Source organism: Vigna radiata, unplaced genomic scaffold, assembly GCF_000741045.1.
Source record: "Vigna radiata var. radiata cultivar VC1973A unplaced genomic scaffold, Vradiata_ver6 scaffold_361, whole genome shotgun sequence".
Taxonomy (NCBI): domain Eukaryota; kingdom Viridiplantae; phylum Streptophyta; class Magnoliopsida; order Fabales; family Fabaceae; genus Vigna; species Vigna radiata.
In genome coordinates this window covers 10,616-29,356 of record NW_014542356.1, presented here as the reverse complement: position 1 = coordinate 29,356, position 18,741 = coordinate 10,616, and the positions used below count along the sequence as shown (strand labels likewise).

General features: G+C 31.4%; 1 protein-coding gene across 4 annotated transcripts; it reads right to left on the bottom strand.

Moving 5' to 3' along the window:
• Nucleotides 1–4,137: 4,137 nt before the first annotated feature.
• Nucleotides 4,138–13,047, bottom strand: LOC106779622 (myb-like protein X). Of its 4 annotated transcripts, none has more exons than XM_014667773.2 (13): nt 12,908–13,047; nt 12,241–12,317; nt 10,402–11,621; nt 10,275–10,308; nt 9,272–9,351; nt 9,029–9,088; nt 8,751–8,861; nt 8,581–8,661; nt 8,395–8,466; nt 6,311–6,869; nt 5,958–6,067; nt 4,937–4,967; nt 4,138–4,676 (listed from the first exon to the last, which is right to left on the bottom strand). In XM_014667773.2, the coding sequence occupies exons 3-13, from the start codon at nt 11,521–11,523 to the stop codon at nt 4,516–4,518; spliced, it is 2,421 nt and encodes an 806-aa protein (XP_014523259.1). In that variant the 5' UTR covers nt 11,524–11,621; nt 12,241–12,317; nt 12,908–13,047; the 3' UTR covers nt 4,138–4,515. The 4 variants fall into 4 exon arrangements, with proteins under 4 accessions (XP_014523259.1, XP_014523258.1, XP_014523256.1 ...); XM_014667772.2 differs by having other exon boundaries at nt 12,241–12,298; XM_014667770.2 differs by lacking the exon at nt 12,241–12,317.
• Nucleotides 13,048–18,741: the final 5,694 nt, after the last annotated feature.

Sequence of the window (18,741 nt, the reverse complement as noted above, 5' to 3'; positions counted from 1 at the left end):
ATTTTTTAATTATGTTCGGAGACTCAATTAATGAATTAATAGAAGGAAAAAAAAAAGACTTGGACGATAAAATTTGTAAAAGATGATAATTATCTAATAAAATGTGTAATTAATCTTAATAATAATAATAATAATAATAAATCCTCTTAATAAGAAATGAGATTTGAATAGGTTATCGAGGAAATATTTATTATATTTTTAAGTAGAGTAATAAAAAAAACCAAAAAAATTATTATGGAAATAAAAAAAAATATTAATTTAAGAATTATTATTATAATTTCTACTACACCTAATACCCATTAAGTCTAAAATATTTTAAATATTTTTTTCTTTTATATTTTAAAGACAGATCAGGAAAATCCATGTTCCAAAATAATTAATATCTTGGATGAATGATGATTCTTTTTAACTAATTTATAATTTTGTTAAAAAAATTATATAAAAAATAGAATTTTTTTAAAAAAAGTTATACCGAAAAGTTAGTTGTTTTTGATAAAAATGATCCGATAAAGTTTGAGTGAGAATATAAGGTTTATGCAGTTGTTAGCAACCTCGTACCAGATAGGTTGAAAAAGAATGAATAAAATTGAATTAATTAAGAAGTGTGTGGCACATGCATTGTAACTTTTCTTTAATGGTGCCAACATCACTTTTCTTTTTCCCTTTCCTTCTCTTAAACCAACTTTTTTTCATTATACCAAACATGTCACTATACACAACAACGCAACTACCATGTCTACTCTATACACTCTATATACTCTCTTCTACACTCACTCTTAGGATCTGTTTGGCATGTTTTTTTTTTTTTTCTTTTTAAGTTTTCCCTTCATTCATATGCCATTAATGATATAAAAAAGTTTACCTTGCCTTTTTTAGGAAAAAATATGCATTGTCAACTAATTGAAAAGAGTATATATATTATTTAAAGTAATCACTACGAAACCTCAATAAACCTTTTTTTATATAATAATAATTATTTATGATTGAATTTGATAGAAGTATTTTAATTACACTTTTAATAAAATGTTTGATTCATATGATTGAATTAGAAAACATTATTATTATGATTGAACGTTGATATAAAACTTTATTAGTATATTAGTTAATGTATTTGGTTAGGATCATGATATTTTAACAATTTTTTTTAACAATTTGTTGATAACAAATTATGTGTCACTATTTTATTAGTTTGTATATTTGCAACAGACTAATCACAAATTATCACATAAGTGATTGTAAAAAGATTGTAAAAATAAGTTGTTAAAAATACATTTTCCTTTTAATTACTAACAACCCATGAAACACGTCCTTTATTAGAACTCTTTAAAGAGTGGTAATAGAATATCTTCGTTTGATACTTGTCATTGATTATTTACTTATTTTTCAAGTGATAAAGTCAATTTTAAAAAATGACAAAAGTTAATATGATAAAGTTTGACTTTAATTAAAAGATTTTAGATGATGTTAAGATTATTCTTTCTTTAAAATAAACGAAATTTCAGAATGTGAAAATGAAATAAGAAGGATATTTACATTAATTAATTGAGAATTTAAATAATGATGGGAGAAATGTTACTAACTTCATCTTATTATAAATTTATAATATTAAAAATTAGCATTTTGTGAAATTGAAAATTTACAAAATAATTTTTTTTATTAAAACATCACATAAGTTTTATCTTTAATTTAGATTATTAAAATATATTTAAATTCTAAATTAAATATGTTTTTAGTTTTTAAATTTTAAGATAAAATTAAAATTTTAAAAGTAAAAATTAGCGTTATTAAATTAAAAAGACTATATTTAATTATTTTTAAAGTTTAAAAATTAAAATATATTCAAATTTAAAATAAATAGAAATTTTATTTCACATCCAGGATTATAAATATATTTAATCTTTAAATTCTTAATAAACATTAAAATAATTTCATCCCTATTCATGTGCCAACTTAAGACAACGTTTAAAAAATGTCTATAAATATTTTAAAATTCACGTGTACTTATGGATACTAACAAATATTTTATTAATTTTTAAAATAAAATAAAAATATAAAATATAAATTAAATTAAATTAAATTTTTATTTTATTTTTCAACAAATAGATATTCATGGATAATATGATACTCGTGATTTATTTATAAATATTTATTAAAATATCAATAAATATCTCTACCTACCTGTGAACAATAAATATATGTGAAATTATTTACGAAAATTTATTATATGCAAATACATAGGGCCACTGATTTTTATACAATCCTTAAATATGACAAATATCCTCTAGATCCTGAAATTAGAAATAACATCTCAAATAAAAAAAAATAGGAAATAATTTGTTTAATTGAGAAAAAAAATAGTAATACCCCAAAATAATTAAAAAGATAACTTTTATCTTTTCACCAGTATTTTGTGAAATAAAGGAGGACAAAAGTCCTTCTTCTCATACACTAACAATAAAAACCACGAAATAAGATTCTGTAAACATCTTTTCTCATTCTAAATCTATTTTCTTAACGTATATTTCTTGCTTCTCTTTAATTGCAATGTAAACACATTTACATTTATACATGGAATTCTCCTCAGTTTGAAGAAGCAAATTTTATTTAAATTAACTTCTGAAATATAGTCAATGAAATAGTATTTTAAAAAAATCTAAATCAAGACATTATTGAAAACATGAGTTTTTTTTTTTTAAATTATTTTCATTTTAACTTTTCTTTGTGTGATCGTAAATGATTTTCAAATAAGAATGATTGAAATTGTTGGTTGAAGTGTGAAGGATATTTTATGTTAAACCATGTCATCTTTAATGCATCAAATGGCTTTAAATTAATTATCCTTCTAAATGTCCCCACTTGGTCAACTACACACCTCAAATCTTCACCAAAATCATTGTCAAAATCACCTTCATCACTATAATTACATTTTCTTGGTGTTCCACTAGTCTTAGTGGACAACATTTCTAACCAAAAAACTTTTTTATTTGCTCCACTTACATTGATCATATATTTTTTTATGATGATATTTTGTAGACAATACTTTTTTGACAATATTTGAACATCATTTACGTGTGATTTTATGATTGGTCCATGGTGATATTTATGATTATTATTATTGACTGTGAAGTAATTTTGGACCAATCACAGAATGACACGTAAGTAATATTCAAAAGTTATCAAAAAAATGTTGTCTAAGTATCATTATTCAGAAATTATGAGTCAATCTATATATATAAAAAATATAGTAGCATTTTCAATCTAAAAATCTTAAAATAATAAATCTGTGAATCTTCTTTATGTATGTTGTTCATATTTCTCTTTTCTACTAAGAGAGACTTAAAAATTTATTTTTTTCTTAGAAAATAACACACTCTCAAGTCTTTCTTTTATTTATGCAGAAGCCGTTTGTCTCTTTTTCTCATCCAATCCCTCACGCTTACAATTTCTTCACTCACCAACTTTGAACACAAGAAACTGCTTGTGTGTATCCTTCAATCTTCCCTACTTACAGTTCCATTTCATTCCACAATCAACCTTTTTCAAACCACAAAGGCAGGCATACATGTTTGAAAGAACTAAACCAAACTTGCAAAAACAGGGTTGATAATGAAATTGGAGTTGCTTACCAAATTCATTACTAAAACAATTGGCAATAGACAATTTAAGTATATAAAAGTGCCACCCTAGTCACTAAAATATACAAATGTTAGTATCATATTGATCCATGCTATGCTAGAAGATTGACATGGCTGATATTGGTAAACTTTGGAGAGTAATGTGAAAATTTCGAAGTAATAGGCCACTGTATTTGGGTTTCATCATGGGAAACTGATTTTTTGTGTTGTTTTTCTACTGTACCTTCAAAATATATTGATGACCACTGATTTTGATGTTTTAAAATATATTAGAAATAATTTTAAAGTATCACCATCAGTGTTTTTTTAATGTTCAGCAGAAAACAACACCAAAGAAGCCAGCAGAAAATCTAGACTCAAATTGTAACCATAGAACGTGGAATGGAGCTATTGCAAGACACATGGGAAATGGGGATCATCACTAATACTGGACTGCAGCTACTGCTAGTGAAGGAGTGTGTGATTGTCAAGTCCATTACATAAATGATGGAGCATGAAAATCTTGCGATGTGAAAGATAGAGACTTCATCCACCAACAAAGGCAATAGTTATCAACATGAGCATACATGGAGGAGAACTTCAGAGGACAATATTTATTAAACTAGACAGATTGTTTGAGCTGTGTAGTTTGGTCAGTTGTATTCCTGAACAATATAAACCCTACAAATTCCGTTGGTGTAAGCAAGAAGCTGCACATTGGCAGCCCACCAAAAGCCTAAATTGACAAAGTACAAGTTTGTTTACTTCAGATTGGATGGATGCTAAGAATAAGTTACAGCCACTTCCAACCATCAAAGTGTACAGATGAAGCATGTATAACATGGGTTATAGTATTATACATTGCTAAGCCTATCTCCAAGCAGTCAAGTCTACACATAAATCAGGCTTTAACCTTCTTGCCTGATGATGGGGTTTTATCTTTTTCGGCATCCTCTTCTCCATCTTCATCATCTGCTTCATCAGCTAGTTTTGTCAGCTCTTCTTGAATCATAAGCTTTATAGATGCCTTTCTTGGAGCCAGATCCATATCATATTGCTTGGCTGAAAAACGAAGGGCAACTTTGTTAGGCACTTAATTTTAAGTTAGGAAATGATATAAGACCATATTAATCAAACTATAGTTAAATTTATTTCGTTCAGGTTTGAGAATAATACAAAAATCAGGATCAGATACAGACAATAGATCTCTTGTTACAACAGGAACAAATGTACCACCATCTCATAGTTGAAATTGAGAAAAGGCATAGCTATAATTATGCATTTAAGTAATAAAGAAAGTAAAAAGGATCCTTGGTGCATACCAAGTTGCTTCAGAATGTCAGTAAACGTGGCCTGCAAAAGAGGAAAAGGGGTTTAATTTTAGAAAAAGAGAGAACATTCAGTAGAGATACTAAATACAACATTGACATTATCTGGTTCATTCGGGAAAATATCATAAATGACATATTCAAAATTACATATAAGAATTCTATAAATTCACATGGAATGGAATATGAAGGAATTGTATAAATGAAAACATGTTACGAGGTTTGATATGTAACAAATCTGCTGCCAGTGCTACATTCTAAACTGCGAGCCATGTACTACACACGTTTAATCATCTGTCTCACCAACTTGACAGATTATGTAAATGACTAAAGCATCAATTAGTGGGTCATGCCACACCACACACACACACACATATACATATAATGGTTAAAAGGAAAATAAATATGTTCAAGTAACAGTGACAGAGAGAAGACCAAGATATCTTAACCTAGTGTTATTTTTCAAGCTTTCAAGGAGGATTTTGACCGTATCTCAGTTAAGATACATTATGAAGTAGAACAAGAAGCTTATAAATATTTTTTCTGTGCTTTATCTATGCGTTACAAACAAAAACAATCTTTACTCGCTGACTGGGTCAGATACCTAGATCAATCGATCCCGTAATGTTTTATTGTAAATCATGTATATAAACAAATTATTCACCTTTAAACCCTTCTTAAACGTTTCACCTATAGTAGGATCTCCCTCTACCATTACCAATCGGGCAACTCTCCATCTGATCTACTCTCTTTATTGGAGCTTTGTACAAATCTTCTTACCATATGCCAAACCAGCTAATGCGAGTTTCTATCGTTTTTACTACAATAGGTGCTACCACGACGTTTTTTCTCTTTAGTGCAATCAGTCCTATTCCTATCACATACAGTGCAACATTCTAATATCTACTACACAGATTACTTTATACAAGATTGCAGTCCCACAAGTTTAGCTATGTATTAAACATAAAAATTCAGCTAGTTGCTGAGTTAAGTAAAGTTTATGTCAACATCTTACCGTATTGAAATCCACTTCTTTAAGAATTTCACATATTGCCTCACGCAATTGAGTATCACTGGGGCTCAGCTTCTCCTTTTTCATGCTCTTTCCTCTGGCAACCTTTTCTGCTTGATACAACAGGAAGATGTTTTAAAATGTACAAGGGATGAAGTTAACTAAGTTATCAGTTTTCTAATTAAAAAACGTCACCATTTAAACAAATGGAAATGGGAAAATAAATGTGACGAGTAGAAATACTTGAATATTTGTTTTCAGCTAAAACATATTTTTTAATACACAAACAGGCCGCCAAGTTATAACATTTTAAAATGAAATAGTGACAAAAGAAAATGAGAACTCAAGATATCTACCAGTTTTCTCTTTGGAGGCAGACTTAGTAGGTGTTGTTGACCTCTTCTGCACTCCTTTTTTCTCATTAGTCTTCTTCCTTGAAAAAACCTTTGGATTTGGACTTTCATTGCTATCATCATCAGTCTTCTGCTTTTCTCCTTTCTCGTTTTTCTTCTTCCTTGAAAAGACCTTTGGATTTGGACTTCCGTCACTATCATCCTCAGAATTTGAGATGTTGGATGAAGGTTTAGGTGCTCTTTTCGGTGGGGAATGAGATTTATTGGCAACTGTAATTTTCTCGATTTTACTTTTCTTAGCAGGTTCCTTTTTTGTCGATGATGTTTTAGAAGGTTTTTTCTTTTCTTTCATGTCTTCAGATTCACCCCCAGAATCACTTTTCTCTTCACTTTCAGATTTCTCCGGTGCTTCATCCTCAGATTTTTCAGGAACACCATTTTCATTATCTTTCTCATCTTCCTCCTCATTTTCATCATCTTTCTCCTCTTCCTCCGACTCACCCTCTGTGTCAGTTGTACTCTGTCTCCGCACTACTGAAGAATCTTCATTTTTCTTCAGCCTCTGAAAAATACATGCCAAAAAGTTGGGCAAAAGAAAACCAAAGTAACTAAGAAGCTACCAATTAAAACAAACTGAAACTACACACATCCCTTATGTAGATACTATATTGTGAATAATAAAGGATTTGATTAACATGAAATGCTATAGAATACACACAACTAATACCAAATTATACCACCACTTTTGTCAAAATCATAATTATTCTAATAGGACAGTATGATCCCAAAACATTCTGGCTTCTTCCATGCTTGTTTACACCTAGGATCACTAGGATTTCTTGTGAGACCATCAAATTGGTAAACTTACTCAAGCTTCACACCCACCCATGGACTGGGTTGATCAACCCAAAAATCAATATTTTCTTTANGGTTCTGCAACACTCTCCTAGTCTGGTATGATCTGTCCTCTGGTCTGACCCAATTTCACTTGATCCACACCCATTGATTGTTGTACCTGAATCCACAAATCCCAGTTGTCCCACCCATCCTCTCCAAAAACACTTGATCTCCCTTTTCTCTCCTAAATCTCATCAATGGTTCTGTCTCTCTAGATCTCTATGCCAGTACAACTATATTNACTGTTAGAAAACGCTTGTCTCTTCTCTTATAGCTTTCAACTTCTATCACCAAGAAAAAAAAAACATAGTCTTTTCTCACATCAACCACCACCTCCTCACCCTGCATTTTGCATTGACAGAAATGTAGACCAGATGCAGAACATAGGCAATAGGTTTGGCTGAAGAGAAGGACTTAGGTCAAAAGTTGGAAATGCTTCAGCAACAGGTTAAAACCGCAAATTCCCATGACTGATTTTGTTAACAAATTATAATGATCCCACAAATTTCCATTTACGTTCAGGATCGGATCGCCAAGGGTGGAAAAATCATAGAATCATAANATTTTACAATTCAAATCACAATTTTGACTATGTTGTATGATGCATATATAGCTCAATATTTTACATCTATATTGATCCAGATATAACCACAGGAAAAATACTAAAAGGATATCAGATATTTTAGAAGTTGATCATCTGTGCACATNCAGTTTTATTATGGTGTAGTTATCTGTGTATGAGTGAAGGGAATACATGAGAGAAGTGAGTTATAAGTTGAAAGAAAATGAGATGTTTTGACGTGTCATAACCCTGTCCCTTTGGAAAAAAATATGTCCCNTGATTTAGTAAGTAGCAAAAANTTTANATTGACCTGTAAGCCATGCTTTTGTGCTTTCCTGTGACCACATCTAAAATCAAACTACGAATAACTATATAGTATTTTCCTTCCTCAATAATTAGTGAATCAAACACACATAGAGTCATGGAATAATAGGACAAAGGACAATTCCAAGGTAGTAAGAATAGCAATGAAGAGTATAAAACAANCAAAAGCNAGATAAATATGCTAGTCCAAAAGAATGCAGTACTGGTATTNATTCTACTGCANGACTTGAGTTTGAAACACAGANCATAGTTCATTGCTTAAATTACATTTTAAATCCGTTAAGTTAAAGAAGTGAGATATTACCTTTGCAGAACGTCTTGAAGTTGTCCCAGATCTTGATGAACCCCGTTTTACAGCACGCTTCCGTTTTTTTCCCTTTGTTAAATCATAAAATAGGATGAGTGCCGTGACCAGAACATAGTTGCCTAGGTAAACTAATTACCACAATATCACGGAAAAAAATTGAAACAAAAAAAAAACAATTAAAACCTTCTCTTTTTCTGCAAGTAACACAGTAGTGGTTGCATGGGGAGCACCTAAAAAGTCTATCAGCGCAGTAATAATATCTTCCTGCTTAAGGAAAAAATTATAAGCAATGATGGTAGATCTGTGTTAAATGGTATTAGTAAAAGAGCATCACTAATGCCTAACCAGCACACCTTCCTCGTTGTTGCCCTGGCAATTGTTAAGTCAAACAAATCACAGAATTCCAGTAACTTTTCTTTATTACACTTGTCAAGTTTTTCTTTTACTTTAATCATTTGCTTTTCCTGCAGTAACAATATTTGGACTTTAGAACTTTTGAAGAGCATTTCAATCAGAAAAGCAAGAAATTAAAAAAAGAAGTTACTATAAACAAAACTCTATGACTTTAATTTATGATATATAGATCCATGTTACGAGTACCAAGTTTCTATTATATAAAGCTAATAATTACCTCATTATCACGCCACACAAAACCAGAAAACCTCGATATATTACTCTTGATCTGAATTGCCTGCAAAAGAGTTGAGAAAAGATTTAAATGAAAGCATAATAACATTAGGGTTACATTTGAGCACCAGGTAAGATTTGAGTGTTTAACTTTTTAACAATAGTGGCGAGCACTATTGCATATCCTCCAATACTGTGGTGGAATAATACAAAAACTGTATAAAAAAAAATTATAAGAAAGGCATACCTTCCCTCTCCTTCCAAAGAGAATTGTGTGGAGCAATTTGAAGGTATCATCAGTCTTCCTTCTAGATAGCTTAAAAGCCACTAGAGAAAAAAAAATGCAAGAGTCATAAAGTTATCAGCTGTTCAGAAAAAGTGGAGACATGTGCATGGATGCACACTTCACAACATATAAGAAAAAAAAAATATCCCTAATATATTTATCTGTTCCAGGAACCTTTTCCTAGAAGTAATAAATTCTGGTCAATTTAATACTCCACTCTGTTCTCGCACAATCTTGAATGCTAAAGATTCCAGAGACCCATTAGAAAAAAGACACTAAATAACATGGATAAACTATAATTAGCTAATAATCTCATTTTCCATTAAGAGTGAAAGGAAGGGATTAATATAGTTCCCAGTTTGTGTCATTATTATTGTCATTGAAGTTAAGAGTATGAGGGAAAAGGGAAATATATACAAGAATTTTTTCTTGTTTACTACGCAAAGAAGGCAGGGAAAAAGTAACTATTTTATAAATAGATTATTGTTCACAAAACAATCAAATCAGTATGTGGTAGTGAATTTTGCCAATAGTATAATCAAAGTAATGACTACTGTAGTTAGTCTGGAACACCAACTCAATACAATATGGAGGGTGAGAGGCTCGATATTTTGAGGGGAAAGATGCAGGTAAACATATATCATTGACTCACATAATCATTGAACTGAAGGGACACAACACAACTACAATTTCACAATCTCAAGTCGATCATCTTTACAAATGGCACATTCTTGACTACAATTGGAAATGCATATAAACAAAATATTTGTGGCTTATTTACTGCATGATATATGTCAAACTCAAATAGTACAGTTTTATCTAGATATTGTCAACCTAGGAAAAATGTGAGGAATGTTTGAGCAAGTACACCAGGCATTAGATTAACTTCCGTTGACTTGAGTATATAAAGAACACAATTAAAAGACCACTGTCGAAGAAGAATTCAGAAAGGAAAGCACAATACCATTTGGTATATCTTTTAAGGGTGTACCACGACCCTGCAATTTGAAAGAGAAGCTGTAAACAAATTAAGTTATAATAAATGCATAATTGAAGGTAATTATCTCAAATGTGAAACTTAAAACAATTACCTTTTCAATGTGAAATTCTTTGGATGCATCTTTATCAATTGATGCTACCAACCTCTCAACTGATTTCCTTTCCCGCACAGGGCGATCAATAGTAGGAGTCCTTGGCTCAATTTTCTTAAGTTCCTTTCTTTTATCTTTCCCTTTCTCCCCATTGTTCTTCCCTCTCCCACGTTTCTTTGGTCCTTTCTCAGCCTTACTATCTTCTGCCTTGTCTTCTTTTGACTTATCAATATTATCCTTATCCTCATCTTCATCCTCCTCCATGGTCACTCCAATTTTCTCCTTTTCATCACTCTCCTCCTTCTCCTTAATGCCACCGTCTACTTCCATAGCCTCCACCTCTGGTTCATCAGTTTTCACTTTTTCACTTTCTTGTTTAATTTCCATTGTTTCAGTAGCACCAGTGTCTTCATCCATGTCATCATTCTCAGAAATATGATCAGCTTTCGTATCCTCCTCTATTTCTTTCAAATCATCACCCTTTTTATCTTCTACTACTTTTTTCACATCATCAACTTCCTTATCTTCCTTGACTTCTTTCACATCATGCACTTCCTTCCCCTCCTTCACTTCTGCACCATCAGCTTCCTTATCCTCTTTTATTTCTTCCACATTATCATCAGCTTTCTTATTCTCCTTTACTTTTTCCACCTCATCTTCTTTCTGATCCTCTTTTGCATCTTCAACTCCATCTTTCCGGTCCTCTTTTACATCTTCAACTCCATCTTTCTGATCCTCTTTTGCTTCTTCCACCCCATCTTCTTTCTGATCCTCTTTTACTTCTTTGACCCCATCTTCTTTGTGATCCTCTTTTGTTTCTTTCACCCCATCTTCTTTCTGATCCTCTTGTGTTTCTTTCACCCCATCTTTTTTCTGATCCTCTTTTGCTTCTTCTTCCACAACAACAATTTTTGTGTCCTCTTCTACCTTTTTTACACCATCAGCTTTCTTATCATCATTTTCTTTGACAATATTCTCTTTGATTCCATTGTTCTCCAAACCTTTTCCTCCATCAGTTTCCAAGTCTTTTTTCTCAGTAATTTCTTCCAAAGTTTTCTCCTGCAAGCTCTTTCCATTGGAATCGGCCTTAGAAACTTCATTCACTGGTTCTCCGTCACCCATACTGATCTTATTTACAGTAAATAACTAAATATACAAAATTATTATTGCCTAAGCACAAACTGCTTTACACTCTGATAAAATGAACAACTGAAGCCTACCTGGAGATTGAAAAGCATAGTTAGGTATAAGTATGGCAAACTCAAACCGCAAAGTGCAAATAAAGAGGGAAAATTAAACAATAGAAACTAGCTACAATGGAAAGGAATTTCAAGAAGGCAGATATTTATATCCAGGATAATGGCACGTAACAGCCATCCCCAAAAACACTAGAGCTGGATATTTTCAAATTGCGTGCATAGTATATATAATCCATTCTTTATAGTATATATACATATATTCTCAAAAAATGTTACACAAAATTAATTCAATACAATTTCGTGAGTCTAAATAAATTCATTCAAANAGTAAATACCAACATAATTCAAGCATACATTCCCAAGATAGGAATCATCAACTTCTAAATTCAAGTTTTCTTTATCATTATCAGTACTATTCCCACAACTGCAATGGACCAGCCTTCTTTTCTCCTCTCCTGATGTTTTAAGTCTCTAGAACTGTTTCCTATACTATTTCAATATTTGAATGCTTTCTCTAGACCTATATTATGACCTTTTATTAATAATTATGAGTATGTCATGCATCAGCCATGTACCATGCACATAGTATTGATTATATGTCTGCATGAAGAAAATTAAAACCACAGCCATCCCGCTATACCTTTCCAGGGTTGGCTGCCTCACGCTGTTATCCAGCATCGATAACTACAATTTAACCACTGTGGAGCCAAATTATATCTTTCAGTCATGGGAACAACAATGAAGAAGTAATAATGAGTTCATATATTCCGTCTTAATTACAATGAAAGCATAAAAGTAAACGCAAACACACACACCCATAAAGCCAACAAAGGAATGCAGATGATAAACAACAAGCCAACATAACAAAAACTCAAAACAGTCCATTGGAGGAGAAGAAATTGGTATAAATTAGAAAAAAAAAAAAAAAAAAAAACACCAATCCTTGAATATTAATTTTGCCTCATATCCAGAGAAAATCACATCACCCCATGAAAAGGGTAACCCTCTTATGAAATTTCAAAAACAATATTCTCATCGCAGCACAGCAGAGAGCCCCGGTTAGGAACTTCAAATTGCCAATTTTTCTTTCTTAATTTCACCCAGAGACAACCCTTGATGCCAAACACAACCCAAATGACCAAACTGAAGTAAAGTCTCGAGAAAATTCTGTGGCTCGATTCAAAGCCCTAAAATTCCCTCACCCCAAATGCCCCAACCCATATGACAATTGACCCATGAGAATATAAAGATGCAAACATTGAAACCTAAAATCACACTTGAGAAGGAAAATTGGAGGAGAAGCTTACAGATTCAGGGGTTGGACGAGAAAAAACCACAACAGAGCTTCACTCAAACATTGCTCGTTCCACTGACAGTAACTATGTAATGTGAGTGTCTGATGTTTTGGTTGTTTTGGAAATTTGTAGTTCGGACTTCAAACCTGGATTTTAAATGCAGTTAAGTTGTCATGTAAAACACTGAAATTCGGATTCAATGGCTGAGAAGGGTTTCGGTAAGGGTACGTGTGCAAAATCAACGGTTGTCGTTGAAATTCCTTGTGCCATGCATGCCTGCTGTGTTTCTTATATTACTACTGAATGATTGTATCTGAAATTAATGATACTTCATTCTATCTAAAAATTATTAACAGTTATTACATGTTACTTCATTGTATCTATAATTATTAATTTTAAGTGGTTAGATTTGATTAATTCCTCAGTAGTTAGTGAATTATTTAATGTATCAATCTATGAATATTGTCTTATAAATACCAAAAGGTTTAATCATTTGAATGAATGTAATGAAATGAAAATATATTTAGTTATTTGATTATAATCTGAAATTTGGGTTGTGTGATTATTTTTAAATAATTATTTTTTATAATTTAAAGTTTAATTAAGTAAGTCTTATTCAAAAGATATTCAAAATTTGTATATTTTTAACCAATTAATTTTTTTTATTTTTGCTTTTAACTTTGGTGGCATATATGATATTTGTGTTTTTTATTGAAAAATAAAAAATTATAAAATTAAATTTTAAATTTGTCATGAATTTAGATATTTTTAGTTAATTTTTTATAAGAAATTATTATATTAATTATCGAATATCTTTATATTTTTTTAATGAGTTTTTGTTGCCAACTGATATAATTATTTGATTTTACAATATCACACTGAACATCATAAACTTGAAAAAAATAATAAATTTTTTTAATTATTTTTATAAAGAATAACATCATTTCAATTTGTAAATTAAATATTAAAATAAAAATCAAATTAATTATATAGAGATACAAAATATTTAGTGAAGAATTAGAATTCTAAAAGTTCATTGTTTTCATTAATCAAGTTTATAGTGTTTTATTTGGAGTTCAGTTTTTTTCCAAATTCATTTTACAGTCATCTTCGCATCTTCAAAATACACTATTTTTATATATTAAAAATGTTTTTAATATATTTTAAAATATCAAAATCAATATACATGGTTATCTTAAAAGCACAGGACAGTAAAAAGAACTCAACAAAAGATTCAAATTCTGCTATTTGATATTGTAAAATCAACTAATCATTTTAATTGATAATAAATATTTAATTAAAAACCTATTAAAATTTTAAATACTCAATTGAATTAAAAATTTCAACATAAACTAAATTTAAAATACTCCACTTTGTATGAGATTTAAAAATTAATTAAATTATTTTTTTACTTTTCATTTGGAGACACAATCTTAACACAAAAATAATAGTCATTCACTTCTACTAATACCAAATAGAAAAGAATGAAAGAAAATTAATTAAAAATTATAAAAAATTAAATAGTAAAAATGTGAAAAATCGAGGAATGGAATTTGCAGATTTTTGAAATTTTGAAGACTTCTTAAGAAAAATAGGAATAACAAACTGTAGATCATAAACGGAAAGTAGTCAAAATGTAATTTAGTTTTTAATTTACATTAATAAATGTTTAAATATAATTTTGATTTTTATTCTCTAAAAACTTATGGGTTAAATATATTTTTAGTCCTTATACTATAAAACAGTTTTGGTTTTAATCCTTTTTTCAAAGTAAGGTATATTTTAGTCTTTCTTCTTCTTAAAAAAATTTTGATTTTAATCGTTTAAAACTAACAGCATTAACTTTTTGTTGAACTGGCTAACAGAGAATGTGACGGAAAATGCCACATCTTTTTTTTTTTTTTCTGATACTGAGTATTTTTTCCTCCCTCATTCAGCACTTTTCTACTTCTCCTGCGTCACCCACCTTCCCACCACATTCTCTAAGGACTCTTCATCCGCCGTCCCCACCCTTCTCGCCACCGTCACCAACTTCCTCTGCGGATGAAAAAGAGAACATAAGCCAAAAACCTTCCTCTTTAAAACCTCACCATTCGGTTTGACAACAAAATAGCACCTCATTTGGAACAAGCAATTTGGTATGAAGTTTTTCCTAGATAGAGAGAAAAAAAAAAAAAAGAGAAAGAGAGAAAATTTATGGTTTACCTCCAGTAGAGGGTATGTTGCCCGACGTGCAAAAAGAGACGTCTCTGCTTTGGGAAGCCTTTAATTATTATTATTATTGTTATTATTAACATACGAAATGAGGTTAATGCTGTAAGTCCCAATTCTTCCAAGTAAGAGGTGCTCAACTGAAGGTCTTGCCTTCTCAATGACCCATGATATTTCATCTGTGGCTTCTTCCTTCGCACTCCCCTTCGTCTCAAGCTGCTCCAGTGGCTGCAGGAAATCATGATTTGACCATACAATATTGATAAAAAAAAGTTACTTTAACTTTGTAAGTCTGAGTTACTGTTTCTTCTTTCCCTAATCTTCCTTCATTCTCTCTTTTTCTTGTTTTTTCACATAGTAACTCTATTCTTACTTTCTTTGTATCTATTTATAAATGCAAGAAAGATTTTTTACAGTCGGCAAGAAATAAATTTCATTCCATCTTATCGCTTGGATTTAATGGTTGCAGTGAATATATAATAAAATCCACACAGGAGCAGAACGCAACAGAACTCCCGTTCCTCCTTAACAACAAAATTAAGTTTCAATATCTCACTCAACCGGTACAAAATTCCGATGAAACTAGGGACTACAAAGATCAAAACGGGGAATGAAAGGAAAGAAATACGAAACTAAATTCCAGAACAGTTCGTGCAATGAATTAAGTAATTAAAAAGATAGAAAGAAGTAATTTATGGCGAAACCTCCGTTGGCTGTCATGACAGTGGTGGCAGCGAGGAAATCTTGAAAAATCGGCAGCATTTAGAGGACGGAGATCTAGATCGACGGCGGTGATGGTGGGACGTGAGCGGGTTTGAAATGGTGAAGAAGAGTGGAGGAGGTGAGAGGAGCAACGAAAGGAGAAAGTGAAGGAAAGGACTAGATGAAGGTGGAGGGAGAAGAGAAGAGAAAGAGAAGCAGGTACCTCAACGAAGATGGCAATGATGATGGGAATGAGAGTGAGGGTGAGAATGTGGTTGACGACGTATTGGTAGCCAAGTTTGACATACTTGAGCTTGACAGAGTTGGAGAACCGAATGGGGGTGCTGCTATTTTGTTGTCAAACCGAATTGTGAGGTTTTAAAGAAGAAGGTTTTTGGCTTAGGTTCTCTTTTTCATCCGTTGCTTCAGAGGAAGCCGGTGACGGTGGCAAGAAGGGTGGGGACGGCAGACGAAGAGTCGTCGGAGGATGTGGTGAGAAGGTGGGTGACTTAGGGAAGTGGAAAAGTGTTGGACGAGGGAGGAAAAAATACCCAGGAAAAAAAAGGTGTGGCATTCTTCATTTACGAGCTCAAGAAAAAGTTAAATGCTTTTGGAAGACTAAAATTAAAGTTTTTAGAATGACTAAAATCAAAACCATTTCATAGTATAGAAATTAAAAATATATTTAATCCAAAACTTATTTTTTTTTTAATTAAAGAAAAAAATATTTTAGTTGTTATAAAATGAATATATTTTATCTTATTTTCTAAAAATAAACTCTTCTTTTGAAATCTCAAATTATTATTTTTGTAGAAAAAAAAGAAAAAAACTTTTTCTGTTTATTTTTGTGTCTCATATTGATATTAAGGTGAACAAATAATATTTATTTTACATATTTTAAATTTTTTATGGGAAATGTCAATTATATCATAAATACTAATACATATCACTTAGAATTGTCATATAATGTTCTATTCAACACATAAACACCAATTTAGCTATCAAAATTAGTAATTTCCAAATTTAGAAAGAAAAAAAATTAACTTTTTTAGGTATTAAAACTAAAACTCACTCATTTTATAATAGACTAAAAATATGTTTAAGCATTAAATAAACTATTCTCTTGAAAAATATTTTTGTAAGCTTTAATTTCAATTTTTTGAGAAATTAAACAATATAAATGAGTTTATATTATAATTTAAAGGTTTAATTATTTATAATATCCCTATTTATGTAGGAATTTCTCAATTAGGTCTTTATATTGTAAAATGTCTCAATTAGGTCCCTGATTATGAAAAATTGGATCAATTGAGGGCTTGCCATTAATTTGGGTGGACAGCATTAAAAAATGATGTATGTGACCGGGTGACATTAACATATTTTACTGACGTGGCATAAAAGATGAAATAAAGTATTGTCTTCTTTTGCAGTTGTCGCAACCGGTTTTATTTTTTTATATTCATTTTGAAAAAAAAATAAAAGAAAAAAAAAGAATTAAATAATAATAAAGAAAGCTAAATCAAATACCAAATAGTAAAATAAAAATTAAAGATAATAAAACAAAATAAAAAAATGAAAAATAGAATAAAATAAGACAAAAATAAAAACAAGTCCTATTATTTAGTCATCCGAACGAAATTGGGTGTTGACAGCAGTCATTGCAAAAACAGCCGTAGAAGAGATCGTTGTCGTCCCGGCATTCATCGTCTGCAAAAAGCTAGCCTTCGACCTCATCCTGCACATTGAGACGCATTCGAAACGTGATCATCTACTTCTCTCAATCTTTGGAAGATTGTGGCTGCCCTGTTGTGATTACAAGAAAAGGATGTGTTGCGTTCTGGGATAACTTTGAGGATTGTTCAAAGTTGACAAAGACTGTAGGAGAGGGGATATCTTGCTACTGTTCTTTGGGTGTTGTATGCCTATATTTTGGTTAAAGGGTTAGAGAGGTGTTTTATATTTTGACGTGGAGGTCTCTATAGAAACCTTGTTGTAAAAACCTTGACCATTATAATGCATTTGCTTCCGGGTACAGGAAGGACACTGGATGTAGGCAGTTTGGCCGAACCAGTATAAAAACTGTGTTTGAATTTCTCTATCCCTGAACTCTTTATTTTTAAATCGACTTTACTTTTTGCATAGTCAACTATTTACTGCTACACTTGATTTATCTTTTTCATTCAGATTCAAGAAACTTTTGAAAGTTTACACTTTGCGAAAAAGATTTGAAAAAGGCTTTGATTTTTAAACCTCACCAATTCACCCTCTTCCCCTTTTGGTGTTGAAACTAAGGCATTCTTTTTCCAACAGAAATCTTAAATAAGTTCTTTTAGTTTCTTTTTTTATAAAATTGCTCAAAATTAAACCCATGTCGTTAAATTGGACCAACAACTTTAGAATCACGTCAACGTGGTAGGATGATGTTGGTTTTCGAATGGCGTTACACACGCAATCAACCAATGGGAGGCAACCACCTCATCAGATCCTGCCACGTCAGCTTTGTCTCTTCGACACTAGAAACTCTAATTCCTTTCTCCTTCCTCGTGTTGTTGTCAATGTCCCTCACGCCAACAACCACCGCACTGGACCAACCTATCACCACGAGCTCCACCATGCGCTACCACAATCCATCATGCCGAAAATCGCAAAGAGCCACCAACCTGCAGAAAACTTCATTGTGAGTTCCACTTTTCAATGGGTGCCACTAGGTTCGTTCCATCGCAACCATCTTCTTCGCCTCTCGACCTACCACCGTCAACGTCGTCACGAAAACCACCATTAACCTCACCTTAACGAGAAATCTATAGGAAAATCAATTTCCAAAAAACCCTAAATCACCAACATAAATCAGAAAAAGAAGAAACCAATTCGCATCACAAACCCTAGTTCCTAATCGCGAACCATCATATCTAATCTTCTCCTCCACTGCAAAA